The following is a 20,987-nucleotide window of genomic DNA, read 5'->3' as shown; positions in this document are numbered from 1 at the left end:
GGTATGTGGATCTCACAACACTGCTATGGGGCAGAGGCTTACCCTGTGTAAGGTAATTACAACCAGGTAATTGTCACTCAAACACTTCCTTAACCTCCCTTCCCAGCTCTCTATAATCTAAGGCTAAATCTATACTAAGGAGTTACATCAACCCAGCCACATCCCTGAGCAATGTAATTATGCCAACTTAACTCCTGGCGCAGACAGTGTTGTGTTGACAGAAGAACTCTTCCATCAACTTAGCTACCACCTCTCGGGGAGACGGATTAACTATAGCAACAGGAGAACCCCTCCCATTGTTGTAATGTCTACACTGTGACACTGCATTGGTATAAGATCTGGTCTACACTACACAGTTAGGTTGACAAGGTAGCTTATGTTGACCTATGTCAGTATACACACTACAGCCTTGCTCCCGCTGATGTTAGTGCCCTACTACACTGGCAGGCATAGGGCTTATGTTGGTGTAGTTAGGGCGACACAGTGTCAATGTAAACACTGCATTATTTACATTCGCTGTTGGCAAGAAAGCCAAAATTGACAAGAAAGCCCTGCTCCCCAGCTGGGTTGCTGCCAGGTCTTCGCTCCAAACCAGGCTGCCACCCAGGCTCCCAGCTTAGGCTGCACCCCTAGTCCCGCTTGGACCCCCAGTCCTGGCTCCCCACCCCCGGGCTGTATCAAGACTCCAGGCTCAGAGCCCAGCTCTCAGTTTCCCTGCTGGGAGCAAAGCAGATGACTGGACTCAGAGTGTAGCTCCTCACTCCCCACCTGGGAGCAGGAAGCCCCAGGCAGCTTCCTCCTTTCCCCCCACCTCCCCCCGCCTGCAAGTGGGAAGGCAAGAAGCCCAAGATGGCAGCTGGGCTTGTAGTGGATAGCTGCGCAGAGCTAAGAACCCTGGCTCTCAGTCCCCCACATTGGCCCTCTTCAGTCAGTGGAAGAGCTCCTCGCGAGAATGTGCCCCACGAACAGAAAGAGGGCAGTGTGCACATCAGCCACCACAGTTATTACTGTGGTGGCTATAAGTCAACCTAACTTAGGTCAATTTAAGATTGTAGTGTAGACATGTCCTAACTGTAGGCATAGCCCAAGATACCCATCTCTATGCATGGCTTCAGTTTTCTTCTTTTATATGGAAATAGCAACATTTACAAGTTAATAGAAAGGTCTGAAATCCATCTGAGGGCTTCAGGATCGGCAGAATACACCTTTGCTAATCTTCCCGGAAAGGAAAGGATGGCTCCATTAACTCACAGGGAGATGACTGTTTATCCCCACGATACTCCTTTCACAGATGATGCCATTCATGAGCTGGCCAAAGATGCACTAACAAAACCATGTCCAGCCTCCTTCTGTAAGAAGGATCATCATGATGTGGGGCACTGAAAAGGGAGACAACCTCTCACCCAACGAAAAGGGGTTCTTCAGTATGATTATTCTACCCTCCTTCGTCCTCCACACATTCATGCATAAATTCAGACTGAGAACTCCACAATGAAGTTTGCCCCTGTTGTGTTGAGTCAGATGGGCAGTCTGCTGCAGGAGAACCTGCTGAGAAATGCTTACAGAACAATGGCACACCTATTGTAATCAGAGAACACTCAAACCCAGGCAGAGTCCATCACCACATTTCAAAACACTCAGAAGTCTCTGTATCCTAGAAATGTAGCCTCTTGGACATCACCGTAGACCAGTAGTCCCCAAACTGTGAGGCGTGGAGGAATGTTTGGCGGGGGGCACAGCAGAGCCTGGACCAGCCCCCACAGGGGGCAGGGAGGGAACAACACCCAGCCCCGCTCTGCCCTCAGCCCCCTGTCCCCAGCCCAAGCTCCGGTCCCACTCCTGGCTGCAGCCCCAGCCCCAATTCCTGTCCCGACAGCGGCCCCACGCTCCCAGCCGCAGCCCCCAGCTCCTGGCCGACGGGGGCACAGACCAAGTAATGGGGTGGGGGGGTGGGCCATGACCAAAAAAGTTTGGGGACCATTGACAGATTAAGATAAACAGAAGTTCCAGGCTATGACTACCAGACTTTCCCTAGGGATGGGATTGTACTTCTTTCATCTGTTCTTCCAGTGAACACAGACATATCTCAAGGAGGAACATTTTGGATTTTATTGTTTAATTGTACCCAAGGCCCATCATTCAATAAACAATCCACTGAATACGCACGTGCATACAGCCCCTCTTGAAGCTTGAGCTTTCATATCAAGTACAATACTTATCAGCTACATCTGGTCAGCAATTTTAACAAAATGTTCTTTTCCATCAGAGAATGCTGATTTGCCAGAAGTGAAATACGTGTTTCTCTGCTCCAAGATGGAATTTTGGTCAACATCTGAGATACCCACCTCAGAATAGCTACTAATTCTGTGGTTAAGGCATTCACCTGCAATGTGAGAGACCCAGATACAAAACCAGTCTCTGAATCCGGAAAAGCATCAGGTAAAGCACGGACCTGAACCTGGTCCCACATCCCAGGTTAGGGACTTAACCACTGGCCTATGGCTATTCAAGGACGGGAGTCCCTTGTTTTCACAAAAAAAATTCCAAGCAGTGTTGGTTTCATCCTGATGCACAACACCGAGGTTTCAGCATTTGGCTTTGTTTCACAAATAAGAATTTTTGCTTTCCACCTTGCCCTATTGTCAGCATCTGATTTAGGCTTGAGCTGCTTTGGGCAGAGACCTTGTCTCCATCTGTATGCACAGTACAGTGCCAAGCACACTGACAGCACTTACCCAGCATGCTCTTCAGACAAAACTAAATCTTACCAAGCTGAACTGAAGCTCCTGAGATAGAAAAAATTCCATCTCTAATTAGAAATCCAACAGGCATTCGCTCCTGTAGATACCCCCCTCCCCCACAGTAGGGCTCCTTTCTCATTGAAGTACTTAACCCAAGATAAGAAGCCTGTTCAAGAGGCTTACACTTCATGGCTTTCAAGCTCTATCTTTAGTTAACTAGTATATCAGAACTGTGCGAGAGCTACAGTACAGATGTGTTTACATGCAAATCTGCTCATCGTATGGCAGTGCCATGCTTCCCCAGTGCTACCTATTTAACACGTGAGACTCATTAACACATGGTACAGGAACTTGCTATGTAGTGCTACAGATTTGCTCACTAACTCACGGACGTAGAAATCGACAGGAAGTGCAGAGCGGAAACGTGTTGTATGTCTTTACCAATGTTGGTAAAGACATATCACGCACGCTTAGTCATGATCACGCTAGAGAGATATACAATATATAGTAGTTATATAGTAATACACACACACACACACACACACACACACACACCATTAGAAAATTTTAACCCTAGGCCTAATACTGTATAATGCAGAGGGCAAGCGTCAGCGTTCCTACACTGTAGAAGAAAAGCTAGCTGCAATAGAGTAAATAGCGGAGAAACCCAGGCCAAAGTTTCAAAAGATATTGGGATTGCCGAATCTACTCTCCGAGGATGGCTAAAAAACTAATCTAAACTGAATGGCTTTGTACAAAATATCAATTCTGCCGCAGGGCTTAAGCGAAAACCTGTGCGCTATTCAGCAAAACCCACAATAGACAAAGCCTCGTGCATGGGGTTTGCTCAGGAAAGGCTGAAAGGAATGCCGCTAAGTGGGCCAATTCTTCAAGCCCAAGCGACAAAATTTGGAATTTTAATGGAGGATGAATCACTCCAAGCCAGCAAGTCGTTTTAAAAAGCGTCATGGCATAGTGCAAGTATCAATTTCTGGAGAAAGCCGATCAGCCAATAAATCGGCCATGAACGCGTTTCACGCAGCATTAAAATCTATTTTACAAAAAGACCATCACGAAGAACAACTTTATAGTTGTGATGAAACATCTTTATTTGCAAAACTGCTACCTGATAAGACTTTAGCCTTTAATTACAAGACACAGAAAACAGCTGGATTTAAAAAGATAAAAGATTGTGTGACTCTTCCTTTTTGTAGTAATAGGACAGGCAGCCATAAGCTTGCCCCCTTTCTCATTAGCCGCTTTCATAACCCTCGCTGCTTTAATCACCTCAATAGATCCAAACTGCCAGAAATATACGCTAACAGCAAAAATGCTTGGATGACGAGACATTTTCGATGACTGGTTCCACAACAGCTTTGCTCCAGCTGTTCATAAGCATCTGCGGTCGAACAAATGTAATGCCAAAGCACTTTTGCTACTTGACAATTGTCCAGCCCATCCTCCAGCTGAATCACTGGTATTGAGCGATGGAAAAATTCGAGTGCTATACCTACCATTCAACACAACATCAAAAATTCAACCTTTAGACCAGGGCATTATTCACAATTTTAAAAACAATTATCGACGGGAGCCGATTTCGGCGATCGTGTCATGCATGTCTTCAGGCACTTCTGAATTCCTGAAACAGTTAAACATGAAGGAAATTATCTATTTAGTTAAAGCTTGGGAAGGAGTAAAACAAAAGTCCATTGAAAAAAAACTGCTGGATGAAGGCTCTTGGTGATGCCTTTCCCAACGAAGACGGCTCCGACTCGGAAAACTCCAGCAGTGGCACTGATTCAGAGCCAGACTTTGAAGGATTTTCGGAAGAAGACGTCCTACAAACACGCACACAGACAAAAGAGGATAAAGGTAAACTTCTCTTTCAAATGATAAAAGATTTTAGTTTGGATACGTGGCTGGAAATCATTACCAAGTGAGTGGCTGGAGATGGATGAAGATTGCCTGACTTCAGAATTTCTGTCTGAGGAAGAAACATTAACGGGCTGCGAGGCTACGTCAGACTGCGAAAGTGATGGCGAGGGTGTCGTTGAAAAGGTCAAAATTTCGTCTACAGAAGCCCTTAGTGCTGTAGAAACTGTTGTAAAATTTATGGAGGAGCAAAATGCGGAAAAATCGAAATCATTCATCTGCGGCAAATGACAGACTTCATAAGAAAAAAAATGCGAGCCAGAAAGAGCAGAAAATAACGGTGGTTTTTCTAAGTGAATCAGAGATACTTTTTTCAGCATGGTCCTCTTAACCCGTGGTTCGTTAACACGTGGTCGTGACAGCTTGACTCCCGATATCCGTGCGTAAACAGGTCTGTACTGTACTTCCAAGAAGCCTGACATGAGTGGGTTCTAGCATAAAAGTAAGGTAGGAAGAAAAGAATTCCAACATGTCTGAGGGAGAAATTTGAAAACAGTAACCTAAAAGGGAACATTACACATTGAACAATGACAAGAGCTCACTTTCCTTTGAGGGGACAAACTTTTTTTTTTAAAAAAAAAAAAAAAAAAAATACATTAGGCCTGTACATTGTGATTGCTTGGCAGAAGTCCAATAGACCTCATGGTAACCTATTTTTAAAAGTTACAATCTGATGGTGAATTTGTTGCTGAAAGGAGGGATTGAGGTAGGCAGACAGTCAGTTTACATTTGAGAATCACAGACTCAGTCAAGCTCAGCACAGCAGTATGAAAGAGGAGTATTTTCACCATGAATAAAGAACACTCAAGTGTAACTGGCACGTCTGAGCTAACTGCTAGGGCAGATATGCCAGGAATCTAGAGTTTATGACACTGGCTGGATATACCATGACATCAATGAAACAAATTAGCATTTTCTTTAATAAAAGGGTGACACACTGGCAATAAACTCTGTAATGCTAATTATTATTAAATACTTGTAATTACAATTCAGTTTACATATGGTAAGACAAAGTATACTTCTCAGTATGGCTAATAGTGTTAGGCCCCAAACCACTTCTGTTCAAGAATATTTAGTGTTACTGTAAAGCGTGAAAGATACTCAGCAAAGTAGATACAGCTAAGGAGATTTCTTTAGCTTTGCAAATGTTTCAGTTCTTCTGCACGAATAGGGCAGTTTCACTTAATAGCAGAAACCTGACATGATCCTGGGAAGGGACAAAGACAAGGAAATGAAGAAAGATGAAAGAGAAAACAAAACAAAAAGAAAAGGAGGGAGGACTTGTGGCACCTTAGAGACTAAAATTTATTTGAGCATAAGCTTTCGTGAGCTACAGCTCACTTCATCGGATGCATCTGATGAAGTGAGCTGTAGCTCACAAAAGCTTATGCTCAAATAAATTTGTTAGTCTCTAAGGTGCCACAAGTCCTCCTTTTCTTTTTGTGAATACAGACTAACACGGCTGCTACTCTGAAACCTGTCAAAAAGGGACTAGAAAGTGATGCCCCATCCTCACAGTCACCAAGGTTTGGATAATGGGAATTAGAAAGAAGCATTCTTCACCCTAATGCCTAGTGGAGAGAAGGAAGAGAAAATTCCTCACTTAACTACAATGGAGTGGAGACTACTCCTTTGCATCCGTCTTGCAAAATGGGGAGAGGGCTCACTCCCACAGTGGAAGAACCCTCAGGGAAGTCTTGCATGGTAGACGAGAAAGACACCAGGTTACCTACTATATAGCTGCCGGAGGGCTTTCCCCCAGTCTAGTAAGCAATGTTTCAAAACCAGCTTTTTCACCAATACAGTTGCAATATGCAACTGAACCAAGAAACAGGGCATTTTTTCCAGGGAGACAGACACTGCTTTAGACAATTGTGGTAAGCTGAGGTGTTTGGAAAGTGAGGTTCTAAACTTCCTTGGGAATATACCAGTGGTGAACAAAAGGAAGTCCATATGAATACATCACTGTATGAAGGACACATGGCTATAAGTAAATGTACATAGAAAACATCAGAACTTCAAAGCTAGACATATGATACATGAAAGAGAATAAAACCCAATGTATGCTAAAGTCGCAGTTTATCATTTTCCTTAATGTACATACATCTCATGTGAAGTAGGGCTCACTTTAGAATAAAGCACAAATTGTTTTTCACCTGGAACAAAAGTTTGGGGAGTGTCCCAACTAGTATATACAAACAGGCAATCAATTAACCCAAGTTAAAAAAATTCTAGCACACACATCACTATACGTGTGCTAGAATCTCAATGCACACGCATCACTACTAATAACCAGAACTTGAAAAATGTACCAGCCATCTGTTGCCACAGGACTACAACTAACAGGAATAGACCAATATCAAAGGAGGAGTCTGTAGCAAGGTCCAGTGACAATGCTCTGATACGAAGCCCAGATGCCACCCTCCAGGCCATGGGAAAGGTGCTATAAGGATGCCTAGTTCAACTCAGAAGACATTACTAACCAGACAAGCAATCCAAGTGCTGCAAGGTATAAGGACAGATACCTCTGTCAAAGCATCTGCCCAGGACAGGATTTTAATATGCAAGAGGTTTTTACCCTGTGTCCATTAGTCATTATTGCCCTTTTCAGATTCAGTGACAGGATGCTACAAAGGCAATACTATCTGTCCTCTTTCCTTGGGTAATAAAGTCCTCCCTCTTACCCCGTCTCCCACACAAAAATTAACGGCAAGTTAGAACATAAGAACGGTTATACTGGGTCAGACCAATGCCCTATCCAGCCCAGTATCCGGTCTTTGACTGTGGCCAACGCCAGAGGCAAATGTACAGACTAGGGCAATTATCTAGTGATCCATGCCGTCAGCCAGTCCCAGCATCTGGCAACAGAAGTTACTTCTGCTAATTTGAAGAAATCTCTCTAGCACTGCTCCAATATTTTGAAAGGGAGAGAAGGAAGAATGTGTCAGTCTCTCTCTGGGTTTGCAATATGCTTTGGGTTTTCCCTTATCTAACTCTAGTCTGTGGTCCATTATTCTGTATTTGTTTGAGTCTGCCTTGGCTTTGCATAGTTCCACTGAGGGGATGTCATCTGCTAATGTGCAGATTTTGTACAAGCATCTGTACCAATCCAGATTGCTGGTTCTTCTTTGCAGTTGTTTTAATTTAGGTCTTGGTCTTGTGATTTTGGTAATAGCCTCTGGCTAATGGATTTCTAGTAAATGTGAAGTCAGCTCCCTTCCCCTGCCACTCCTTTGGGCTGCTGGAAGGAGATACAGCAACACCTCACTTAACATCGTCCTGGTTAACGTTGTTACGTCGCTGATCCATTAGAGAACACGCTCGTTTCAAGTTGCGCAACGTTGTTTGGCAGCCTCCTGCTTTGTCCACTGCTTGCAGGAAGAGCGGCTTGTTGGAGCTAGCGGGGTGGGGGGTCTGGGACCAGGGTGGGCCAGCAGCCCCCATCAGCTCCCCTAAGTTTCCTGCACGGCAACCTCAAGCAGGCTATCAAATGCCAGGCAGTTCAGGTGTCGCATCCTGCACTGCTGTGTGCTGCTCCAGCCCTCTGCCTTGGAACTGCTCCTGGGAGCATCTTCCTTGCTGTGCAGGGGGTGGGGAGGAAAGAGGGGTGCTGATGTCAGGGTGTCCCCCTCCCCCTGTACCCCATCTCCACAGAGCAGGGAGTCGGGATATTACAAGGTTCAGGATGGAGGGAGCTTGCTGGCAGCAGCTGCTGTCTCAACTTGCTGATATACTTAAAGGCAATGTACTTAAGAGTGGGGTCAATGTATTTAAAGGGGCAATGCGTGCATCTCACACATACACACACTCCCCTCTGTCTCTCTCTCTTTCACATGCACCACCCGGCACTTTGGAAAGTGGAAGGAGTGGTGTGCTCCAGTGGGATAGCGTGGGTTCATCATCACGTTCAGTTTCCGCAGGGAATGTTTGCAGCCACTGCCACGCGTCTATTGTGTCTCCTCCCTCCATTTGTGCTGCCTTGTAGAGTGTGAGGCTACATTAACAACATGTTAATCCTTGAGGGCTCAGCCAAGTGTTAGTTCATCATTTAGCGGCAAAGCATCCCTGGGAAATATCCCACCCTCTGACTCCACCACCTCAAGCAAGCGTCACAGTCATCATTGCGGTGTACAGTATTAAATTGTTTGTTTAAAACTTATACTGTATGTGTGTGTATATTATATTATATATATGTAAAATGTCTCGTCTGGTGAAAAAAATTTCCCTCGAACCTAACCACCCATTTACATTAATTCTTACAGGGAAATTGGATTCACTTAACATTGTTTAGTTTAAAGTAGCATTTTCAGGAACATAACTACAAAGTTAAGCGAGGAGTTACTGTAAAGCCATCTCTAAGGCAACAGTTTACAGTAACTAACACCTGCTAGCTGTTCGCAACACAGAAGAGAACACTACCTTCCCCAAGCTCTTACCTCCCTTCACTGGGGGGAGGTCCTTTAGCTGTGGGCAGGCTTCCGCCCACCCACTTCCTGGATCCAACAGGACTACTTTACTATAGCCATTTGGCCTTGCCCTGTCACACCCCATATTGACTGGGTACATATCATCTCAGGACAGGATGCAGAGATAAAGTTCCTCGACACCTTAAATGACTGCTTCTTGGAGCAGATAGTCCTGGAACCCACAAGAGGAGAAGGTCCAATCCACCACTGATCTCTGCTACGGAATGGGTTTTTGTTTTGGTTGTTAACCTATACTGGGTTGGACCTGTGAATCCTGAAAAGCTTATGCCACGAAACCTTATGCCCAAATAAATCTGTTAGTCTTTAAAGTGCCACCGGACTCCTGGCTGTTTTTGTGGATACAGACTAACACGACTACCCCTCAGATATATAATGTGCAGCTTGAGATAAGAAGATCCTGCATAGCAAGTGAATGTGGTTTCTCAGGAAGTATAACTAGACAAGACAGTCAGTATCCATTAAACTAGACGGTCCAATTCTCAGTTAAAGGAGCTATGATGATCACATGATTTAACTGGCATTACAGAGGAAAGAAGTTTAACTGAAGTTAAAGCATAACTATACTAGATGAAAACTAGAGTCATCCACACACTATAGTCACCAAGCTTTAGCACTTTTAAACACTTGTGTCTAGTTTTAATACTGGGTTACGTACAGCGGAAGTATTGAAGGATCTCTCTCTCAAGGTACTATTTTGCTTTACTTTAGATATTACAAAAAGACTTGAAGGTATGTGTAAGGATTTTCCGGTCTTCCATGTTTTTCATATTCTGCAGAGGATTTCAACCAGAAAGCAGACAACCTGCACTATTATGGAGGACGTCCCAACTTAATGGCACATGCTAGGCTGAAAGAAATTCAAAATGGTCAGCTTTTATTGCCAGCTAGTTGTATATTGTTCTACATACCACACCTAATCAAATATTAGCTGTGTTTCCAGACAGTGTAAAACTGAAAGCATAAAAGTACAGCTTCATTTGAAAGCTAACAAGCAGAATATATTTAGAGAAGACAGTAGTTAAAACATAGAGCTATAAAATATCTCAGTCATTCAGCCCACCCAGGATTGTTCATCATCATTTCCCTTGAGATCATTCCAAAACCTGATAACTCAGTCACAAAGCTTTTCCCCCACTATTTCGTCTAAATAAATCTATTCCTATGTTTATTTCTAAACTATGTTCAGCACCGTGTGCTTTCAAAAGAGGCGTTTTAAGAACAAAGTTATACATTTCCTTTTAATTTCATCCCATTCTTCCTATTTATAATACCCCAAAGACTATCACTAGAACTTGCAGCTTTCAGATGATCTGAAACAGCCGCCCAACCTTAAAATATTTACTTAAAATCAAGCCCTTGATCAGCTTTGTTCCTCTTCTCGGCACTCACTCCAATTTGCTAATGCATTTGTTAAAGTGCCCAGAAATGGATGCTGTATTCCAGGTGCAATCTGTCATACGGAGGGGATTATCCCATCCTCTGCTCTTGAGGGAGTCACTGTGTTTGCACTGAAAACTGTACTTTCTTTGCGAATACATTTATCTGACTGACTGACGTCTCTTTCAGCCATTCCTGCTTCCCATGTTCTTCCCTTTCAGCGAATCTTTTCAGATTATCCCCCAGCGTCCCATGTTTGTTAATGTGCCTTCCCTCCTCGTCAGTTCCTATCCCTGCTTCTATTATCTCTAGTTCCCAAAAGATGGGCACCTAACCATCCTTTAACCATTACACCTTGCACTGGAGAGTGAATCCTTAGGCCACGATCCTGAAACTGTAGCACTTGTATGAAAAAAGGTTAGCGTGGTAATGATGCATCAAACATAGATTGGAAGCCTTTTAGAAATGCCAAGCCTCCCACTTTCCCAGTATTTCACCTGTCAGCTTTTCAAACATGGTCTTCTACAAATTTAAGAGAAGAATGTAGAGCTGATGGTACTAATCAACAAAATTAAGGTTGTTTGATTATCTCAGATATGCTTTTCCATTATTTAAAAATTCTGTATTATTAAAAATAAGGAATCTTCAAACTTTTTAAAGGTTTGTTTGGTTTTTTTTAAACTTGATATGTTCTAAGCATTTTATTTGGAAAAAAAAAAAAAGGAACGTTGATGTCTGTGCAACTAATCATTTAAATCCTTTACTCAGACTAGTTAGTATTCCTTGGCAAGCACTCACTGGAAAACTGCCAGAGGAGTGCTATTCTTTATTTCAGGGAGTGCCCGTTCATCTCAGTTGACTAATTTACTTGTAGTTTTCCAGTCACTAACAACGACAATGTCAATTTGGCTGTTTTTTCTCAATACAATTTTCTCTCTGCAGAAAGAACTACAATTCGACTGAAAAGGTGAACAAGACCACCCACTTCACCACACCACCACAGATGGAAACAGAAATACTAAATCAGGATTACACAGTAATTTTCAGAGCAGTTTTAAGTGAACAGGGATGAATTTCTCATCCATAAATAAATGGTAAGTGTCTCCATTACAGCAGAGATTATTTTATTGATAACGATATAACTGGGACTCCAGTAGGGCAGCTCAATCAACATATGAGAGCATTAAACCTGCAAGAGACTTTCCAAATTCTGTTAAGATTACATGTAATATATCCTTTGGTCTTTTAAATATCAGAGGGGTAGCCGTGTTAGTCTGTATCCACAAAAACAATGAGGAGTAGAGTGGCACCTTAGTCTTTAAGGTGCCACCGGACTCCTCGGTCTTTTAAAGAGTTACATGATTATAGCACTCCATTAATTTTTACTATTACTTGAGAGGCAGCATGTTCTAGTGGCTAGTGCACTGGACTGGGATTCAGGAGACAAGGGCTCTCTTCCCAGCTCTGATACTGACCTACTGCATAACTGTCGGCAAGTGACTTCACCTCTGTGGGCCTGTTTCCCCTTCCACCCTTTGTCTGCCATGTTGATTTAGACTAATCTCTTCAGGGAAGGGACTGCCTTTTACTACGTGTTTGTACAGGCACTACCATAACACAATGCTATATTTTCTTTCAAAAAGTTACTTTACTTTAGAAAGACTATGAAAAACCCCTGCCTCTCATGCTCTTGTATGCAGAACTGCCCATGTGTCCTATACTATTGCATGTCAGATTCAAGATGGTGGCTTCTTACTTTTAATTATACAAAAGATTCTTTTAAAATATTAGCAACGTACTTTTTACATTTACTTATACCGAAAGTATCATATTACACTGCAGTTTTCATTATTATAAGCAGTTCAGTGCCTGAACATTTTAGAAAAAAGAAAAGGAGTACTTGTGGCACCTTAGAGACTAACAAATTTATTAGAGCATAAGCTTTCGTGAGCTACAGCTCACTTCATCCGGTGCATCCGATGAAGTGAGCTGTAGCTCACGAAAGCTTATGCTCTAATAAATTTGTCAGTCTCTAAGGTGCCACAAGTACTCCTTTTCTTTTTGCGAATACAGACTAACACGGCTGCTACTCTGAAACCTGTGAACATTTTAGGAGATTTCTCTTTTGCTGGATTGCCAATCACAGATGTGCCTGAGCTGATGCTAACCCACTATCACTGAAGAGTCTGCCTTTTAAGATGAATAATGGATCCAATATTGCAGCTGCTCCTCATGTGGAAATCCCACTAAAGACAATGGGGTTTGTGTGTGCACAGCAGCTACAGAATATTGCCCTTAATTACAGTAGCCTTCAGTATTGAGCCCACTGTGATAGTTTGCAGAAAAGACCACTGATATTTAGACATTCTAATGCTCAGAACAAGGCAAGTAAGTTTTCTCTAAAGAAAACAACCCCATCCATTGGTTAGTTTACCTTTCAGTCCCTGACTGTTCTTTCAGAGACAGCAAAATTGGAAAGTTTACTGCCTTAAAACAACTTCTTGTGCCCTTGTCACAAATCAGAACTGTGCACAAGCGATGGCTCTTTCTGTCGCTGCAGCGAGATCGTCCTTCAGACAGGGAATCAGCAAACAAGCAGGTGCTGCACCTCACCGCACTCGCATATATTCGTGTCATGAGAGTATCCCCATTTGATCATATTAGACTTTGATCTTCTTGTTTGCATGCACAGGCCGTTCTCGCATCGCCACGTTTACCAGTCTGTATCGGCCTCTCCGGGAATGTCCTCCTAGGGTTCCAGATCTATTTCAGCACATCCAGTTGTGTGTAGTCTTTCATTCCATAACTACAGTCATGCCTTGCCAGCTGGCATATCCAAAGGCACTACACTGGCTATAAAACTCTTTTGTGATTTAAGGCATTTGATTGCTCCTCTGTGATCGTATAATGGATGCCTTGGATCTTCCATCTGCCGTGATCTTTTCCTTTGGCTTGCTATCTTCCTCCTGATATCAGGTGATGCAATGCCAGCCAGTACCGGTTATCCTTTGGTGTCTGCTTTAGACATCCTGTTATTCCACGACAACTGTCATTCAGAACAGGGTCTAATTTCTTAGCATGGATGAATCATTCCCACACGGGACATGCATACTCTGCTATGGATTTGCACAAGGCAATAACAGTGGTTCACAAAGTAACTGGATTGGCTCCTCACTTTGAGTTAACCAATTTTTGGAAGATATTACGGGTGCCTTGAAACGGACTAAAATTTTCCCTTTTTACTCACTTTTATGCATACTAAATAAAGTAATAGTATAAGAGTACTAACATCCAGCACTTATTTCATAGCACTTCTAAAGCAGGGTATAGCCATCAGGCATGCTCTCCTTTCTGCCATACATAAGCACATCCCTAGGCTTCCTATGCCCACAATCCTGAACGGGCAGCAATCTACGAACAGCAACTGCACTGGGGCCAGCCAGGTCCTTTCACCAGTAGGAAGAGCAGCCTGAAGAAGAAGCTGTCAGAAGCCTCAGGCTACAGCCAAGCAAGACTACAAGGGAGTCTCAACTGCTCCTGTCTGTAGCCCGATCCCCCCCTTTTGCCTGAACTTGTGTGAGGCTGTTGATTGGCAACAGAAATAGTGCTTTTTGAGTGGGTGATGTGGATGTGAAGAAACTTCCCTTTTTTTAAGGGGTCAGTACTTAAACAGGGTTGAGAAGACTGTTTAGAAGAAAAAAAATCATAGGTGACGCTGGGGGGAGAGAAGAGGAGATTGGTACAGAGTATTGATAATATGTATATTTTTAAGGAATTAAACATTTTCTTTTGGAGTGAGAGATTTGATACAAGTGGATAAGAATGGCACTGTCAGCTTGGAGACTTTATTCCCAGGAGCAGCTGATCATATGGCATGAGTAGAGAATGGCCTTTTGAACCTCATTCCATCTGTTTCAGCTAGACCTTGGCAGTCCTGCAGGGTTTGAGACCAATTTGATAGCCTGCTCTCAGAGACTGCTGAGGGAGCACAAGTGTGTTGCCAATAAACCACCATGAATGACCTGGTTGGACTTTCAATAATGATAGAAAAAAATGTCATTGTAGAGAAGCCCCTAGGCAACCTGGTTTCACCCTCACATTACACCACTGTTTACAGATGATTTGCACCAGATAGAAGAAGAGGAGAGATTGTTAGAACACTGGTAGGGGAGTCTCGTTTTGAGTTGATCAATTGCAACTAAATGTTTCAGGTCTTATGCCATGATTGTACAGAAGGCAAATAAAGGTCTATTGGCAGAAGCTATGGTGGAGGAAGAGTTGCATACAGTGGAAATGTTCTGATGGGTTGATAATTTATCAATGTTCCTTTACTTTATTAGCACCCACTTTTTCTTGCTCTGAGGAATTTTTTACCTGAAGAAAATCTGTTTCAAACTGAGGCAAGACTTAAGACAAACACAGAGTCTTTTCTGTTTGAGTTTCTGGCACTACTTTGCTCAATGTCTCTATTATAGGACCTTACTAATGCAGCACAGTGGATTGACCTAGTCTCTTACTGGTGATTGGTGCCTGTCCGCATGAGGGCTAACTGGCTGAATCTCAATCCAGATAAGATGGAGATAATGTCAGTAGATTTGAGAAGTAGCCAGGAAGAACTGAAAGGAATTATATCAGCACTCTTGCTGAGAGAACGTGACACGATTTGTTATAGGATGTCCATAGTTCAGGGGTCTGGCGAGACGCAAACTGCTGCTAGATATTAAGGTGCCAGCTGCAGCCAGACAAGCTTTTCCATCTGTTCCTGGTAAAACTAGAACTGTACCTTCCAGATGCAGATCTTGCAACATTTATCTGTGCCTTCGTCACTTTCAGACTAGGCCTCTATATTGTTTCTTATGGGGGGCTGGATCTTGAGATTGCCCAAAAACTGAAGCTAGTGCTGAATACAGGAATCCATTTACTAATTAGAGCTTCATGTGGAGACCAAATATGAGATGCTCAAGGAAGGTTACTGCCTGAGTCTCAGTGTCTAGATGGAATCGGAGGTGTTGGTTTTGACCTATATAGCTCTAAATGGTTTAGGTAACCAGGTCCTGAGAGGTTTCAGAGTAGCAGCCGTGTTAGTCTGTATTCGCAAAAAGAAAAGGAGTACTTGTGGCACCTTAGAGACTAACAAATTTATTAGAGCATAAGCTTTCGTGAGCTACAGCTCACTTCATCGGATGCATTTCCTGAGAGACTGCCTGTCCCATTGCTGTATTGCCTCACCCACAGTCAATGGAGGCAGTTGACTTGGAGCTTCCCTGCTGCGATCAGGAAAGAATGACCCCTATGCCATTATCCTGGACTTTAAAATTCATCTCCGCTCTCGGGTTGTCAGAGCCCAGCTCAGTTAGCCTTCCACATACCTGCAAAGCCAACCATTTCTCTCAGGCATCTAGGAGTGGACGAGTTGACGATCTGGGGAGGGAAGGACAGTTGAGAAGCCTGCTCAGATGAGGGCTTAAGAACTAAATGAACTAAGTCTATTGGGAAATATTTGTAATGCTTTGATATCATGTAATTTTAACTGATTACAAGACACCTAAAGGTTGTTTTTATAAGCAGTAAATAAGTGTCCAAACAAACAGAACAGGAGTCACACCCAAGTGCTTTACACATGGACTTCCCACAGAAACAGAGGAGAAACCTAAGACGGTATATTAGAACAGTGATTCCCCCCTCCCTCCGCCCCTGTTTGGTGAACTGAACTGTTTGGTGAAGTCTTTCACACAATAAGTGAAAACCCATGAGTTTAAAAGAGCAGCAACATTTGCCACAACACAAAAGAAATACATGCCAGGTTGAAATTATGACACTTGCTTGAATATCTCCCAGCTCCAAGCAAGCGTACACAGGTATGTGGCATTTAACACTGCATCACTAAAATCATTTTTAATGCCATAGTTAAATTCTAATCCTGTGCCAGTTATACAGTTCATAACCTGTCAGGCAATTAAATTGCTCCCTCTATCCAAGTAATTTAATGAAGTTCTTGTGGCACTTAAGCCCTTGGAGCTCTCAGCCTTCAGCTTTAAGCCTCTCAATGCAGCCAAGTCATGTTGAAAGCATTTCAGAAAGTGAGTTTTATAAAAGGAGTGATGCAGCCAGCAGAAAGATTCTGACTAAGTATTGTGGGTAACTGCACAGGTCTAGTGTCTCTCTCTTTCTCACACACACACACACACACACACACACTTTATACAAGCACTGACAACAAAAAATGCACTAATGCGGTCATCTGCACTTTTGAGCTATGTTCAGAGACGGGGCTAAAGTAAAGCTGTACAGATATCTAAAGTGACAGAACACCTTGCTGTGCATTCTCTTATTACATGCACACCTGATCATTTACTTAAATCTGTATAACATGAGATTAGTTGTGGTGAACACAGCACAAGGCATGACTCGGACCCTGAATGTATTACACATATGAAACGATCTGTGGAAATAAAAACTCACTTTAAAGAAGCCATGTCAAGGTTAAATTAATATGTTAACAAAATACAAAGAAAAGCAAAAGCTGGTGAAAAGTAATTTTACTCAGATTGGACAATATCCTGTACAGGCCAAAAATGCCTAAACACAAATACCCGTTTCCACTGAAATTCTCTCTCTTCCCATTCCCCTCCCAACAGCAAGAAAGTTAAGTGTAGAGGCCATAACCAATGCTCAGTCAAAATGGTGACTTTTTTTGCTGGTATTTCTACTTGGGGGAGGAGGAAGGGCTTGCCAGAATAGTATAAACAAGTTCTCAGTCTGCAAAGTCCATATAATTCTTCATATTTTCCTCCAAAATAAATGCTACTTTCTTTGTATTAATAGCCGCTTGCAACCCAGCACCCATGCACAGGTTTCCAAAACAGAAGACACAGAGTAAGCAAAGTCCCAGTGAAGAAACAGACATCGTTTTCAATAGTCCATGAGACCAACACTGAAAACAGTGATTTCAAACAGTCAAGATCAGTGTTATTTTAACAGAACACACGAACGGGCCTCCTACTCAACACGTGCAGAACCAGAGTTCTGCTCAGCACTAAAGTCACCAGGTCATGCGTGCTAACTGAATCAATAATGCGCTTAACATATTAAGTCATAATTCCATGCAGGGCTTCATTTCTCTTCAGAACAGAGAGCTACCCATCCCCACTTCCAATCAAAATGCTATGCAGAACAGCATTTCTACGTTGTGGGAAATTTGTCCTTCTCCTCCAGTTCTTTTACACAAATACCCTGGTGGCAGGGAAAGAGAAAGCAAGTCACAAAAAATAAGTTCATTCTCCTCGCTACAGGTGATGCTTAGGTTTGTGGTGCTGATGGCTTGCAATGCTAGACGGACCCAGAAAGCAGACAGGGGAGAAAACCTAGTTCCTGGAAGGCCCAAGAACTAATTAGAAAAGTGGTTGAGAGTCTGGGGACATGGAGGGTCGATTCTTCAATTGCTGCCACCAAATAAGAACTCTGCTACAGTTTTCAAAAAACAACAAGGAGTCCAGTGGCACCTTAAAGACTAAGATTTATTTAGGCATAAGCTTTCATGGGTAATAAAGCCCACTTCTTCAGATGCCTGGAGATACAGATGTCTCCATGCATCTGAAGAAGTGGGGGTTTTTTACCCACGAAAGCTTATGCCCAAATAAATCTGTTAGTCTAAGGTGCCACCGGACTTCTCATTGTTTTTATGGATCCAGACTAACATGGCTACCCCTCTGAAAACTCTGATACTAGTTACAGTTTTGCTGTTCAGCACTTGACTTTTCCTCTAGTTTCCACATAGACTCCCTATAGCAGCTGTGGTGAGGCCCTCCAGACAACGTATATGCTGAAGATATACAGTGTTGTTGTGGCCATGTTGGTCCCAGGATATTAGAGAGACAAGGTGGGGCAGGTAAGACCTTTCATTGGATCAACTTCTGCGAGTGAGACACAAGCTTTCAAACTTCCACCTAGCTCTTCTTTACCCACCTTGTCTCTCTATATGCTGAGGAGTCCAGCAAGGAGGGAACCAGAGGCCTCCCAGCCTTGCAAGAGTCTTCCAAGTGGGCAGATGTAAAGTAGCCAGAAGAGAATTTAAAAACCTACAGTCCTGGCGATAGTGAACTTTAATCCTGCATCCAGCAGGGGCATCCGACACCTTCACTTCTGCCGCACACAATACCGGAGAGCAAAGCCAAGGCTTCCCCCAGCCTAGGCAAGATTTTGCGATCTCCACCTTCACAGAAGGTGCGAAGGCTCGAGGCCAAGCAGAGCCAAGGCCAGAGCAGCCCGACCCCGGGCTGGGAGCGGGGAAGGAAGTGTCGGTGCCCTGCCGAGCGGCTGCTCCGGAACAGGCCTCCAAGGCTGGCCCTTGCGCCAGGCCAGGGCCAGGCAACTGGGGAAGCTCGAGGCAGGAGGGCTCGGCTGGCCGCCGCCCCGGACCCCACGAGCTGGGGGAGCCCAAGGCCCCTCTGACAGGTCTCCAGCGGCGGGCCTGCCCCTCCGCCCCCCCGGCCTGCCCCCGGCGATGACTCCCTCCACCACCCGGCCCGACTGGGCCCGCCCCGTGCGGGGACCCGCGGCCTCCTCAGCCCGCCGCCGCCCCCCACCCGGCCCGGCCCGGCCCGGCCCGGCCCGCGGTACCTGCGCCCCCCGGGTCAGGCCCCGGCCGCTCAGCTGCCCGTGCCGGAGCTGGGCCAGGATGTTGGCCGCCCCCCTGCGGGCTCCGCGGCGGCCGCCCCTGCCGGGCCCCGGAGCCCCCACCGCCGCCATGGCCGCTCCTGCCGCTCGGCCTCGGATCGGGCGGAGACAAACAGGAAGAAGCGCCGCCTCGCCTCCAGCGCTTTGTACGGAGCGGCGCAGGGGCCTCCCCACAGCGCCAGCCGCTGGGCCTCGGCCGCACTGCACGGCCGGGAGGGGCGAGGCGCCGCGTCTGCCCGCCCGGGGGCCGCTGGGAAACGTAGTCCCGACCCGACATGGAGCGCATGCGCACCAGGACCGCCTCTAGGCTACGGGTGCTCGGTTGCGCAGCGGCTCTCCCTCCAGATTCCAACCTAGAGCTGTAGGGTGGACAGTGCAGAGCAACTCCCAATGCCATCCTCACTGCAACACCCATCACTGCAATCCCGCCCTCACTGTAACACCACCCTCACTGCAACACCCAACACAACTCTCACTGCCACGCTGCAACAGCACAATCCAAACCACTCTGCAATACATCACACAGCGCTGCAAGTCACTACAGAGCACTGCAGTACAACACCCACAAACCATACTGCAACATAGCGCACAACACAACAGAATGCCACAAAACACACAACTCAGACTGCTGCGCAGAGCACTGCCTAATTGCAAAACCTCATAAACACTACAAAACAGTAAAATAAATTGCAACACAACACAGCCACACACGCATAACCACACTGCAACGCAGCACACAAAACTGCAACACAGGGCACAACATGTCATAGCACATTCCTGCACATCACAAAACCACCAAACAACACCGGAACCCACATCACATGATCCTGGGTGGGGTGGGCCAGGGCTCTGAGGTGGCACCGAGCATTCTCTCTTTCAGATGTTTGGCTGCCTGATTCTTGTTCACACACTTAGGGTCTATCTGATCGCCATATGTGGGGTTAGGAAGGAATTTTCCCCAGGGCAGATTGGCAGTGACCTTGGGGAGTTTTGCCTTCCTTTGCAGAGTGCGAGTGCAGGTCACTTGCCAAAATTATCTGGGTAGATCTCATTTAATCATCTCCGTCCCACTATAGGGGCCTCGGGCACTGGTAAACTTTGTCCCCTTCCGTTCTCAGCTTGGGGCACATCAAGTGTAGGCTCCTATGGGTGTCATTTACTTTGGGCTCATTTCAGCCATTGGGGTTAGTGTGCAGGCGCTGGATGGTGCTGATGGTCAGTGACATACAGTAGGCCAGACTAGCTGATCTTGTGGTCCCTTCTGGCCTTAAACTCTTAAGACTCTATGACATGCCACCCCACAGCACCAAAGTACTACATAATAACAACACAACACAATGCACACAGCTACTCTCAGCCCATTCTGCCGGCATTATTATGAATCCTGTTTATTACAGTGGTGCCTAAGGGTCAAGAAAAAATGGGGCTCATTGTGCCAGGCGCTGTCCAAACACAGAGTCCCTGCATCGAAGCCCTTACAGTGTAAACGGTCAAGACAGACATCAGGTGGGGGAAGGGATAGAACACACCAGCAGAGTGAACAGTGTGACGGCAGCAAACGACATCTGGCCTGATTGAGCAAAGAGACTTACAGAACTTGTGTCAGAACAGCTCTTTGAGGGAACAGGAGGACAGCAGGTCAGGACTGAGGAAAAGTGTGGGGGCCCAGCCCAGGACTGGAAGAGCTTGGGGACCATAGGTGCTGACTCCATAGGTGCGTCAGGGCCAGAGCACGCACAGAAAAAAAAATTGTGCTTAGCAGCCAAGCTAACCC

General features: G+C 44.9%; 1 protein-coding gene across 3 annotated transcripts in view; it reads right to left on the bottom strand.

The window, feature by feature from the left end:
- Nucleotides 1–19,330, bottom strand: part of LOC119841766 (transient receptor potential cation channel subfamily C member 4 associated protein) — a 75,637-nt gene extending 56,307 nt beyond the window's left edge. For all 3 annotated transcript variants that reach the window (XM_043495529.1, XM_038369354.2, XM_038369356.2), the window contains exon 1: nt 19,157–19,330. In XM_043495529.1, coding sequence (XP_043351464.1) covers nt 19,157–19,285 — 129 coding nt within the window. In that variant the 5' untranslated portion in view covers nt 19,286–19,330. The remainder of the gene's footprint in view (nt 1–19,156) is intronic.
- Nucleotides 19,331–20,987: the final 1,657 nt, after the last annotated feature.

The sequence above is a fragment of the Dermochelys coriacea genome, chromosome 13 (genome assembly GCF_009764565.3).
Source record: "Dermochelys coriacea isolate rDerCor1 chromosome 13, rDerCor1.pri.v4, whole genome shotgun sequence".
Classification (NCBI taxonomy): Eukaryota; Metazoa; Chordata; order Testudines; family Dermochelyidae; genus Dermochelys; species Dermochelys coriacea.
The sequence above is the reverse complement of the archived record's forward strand: the minus strand, read 5'-3'. Positions and strand labels throughout refer to the sequence as shown.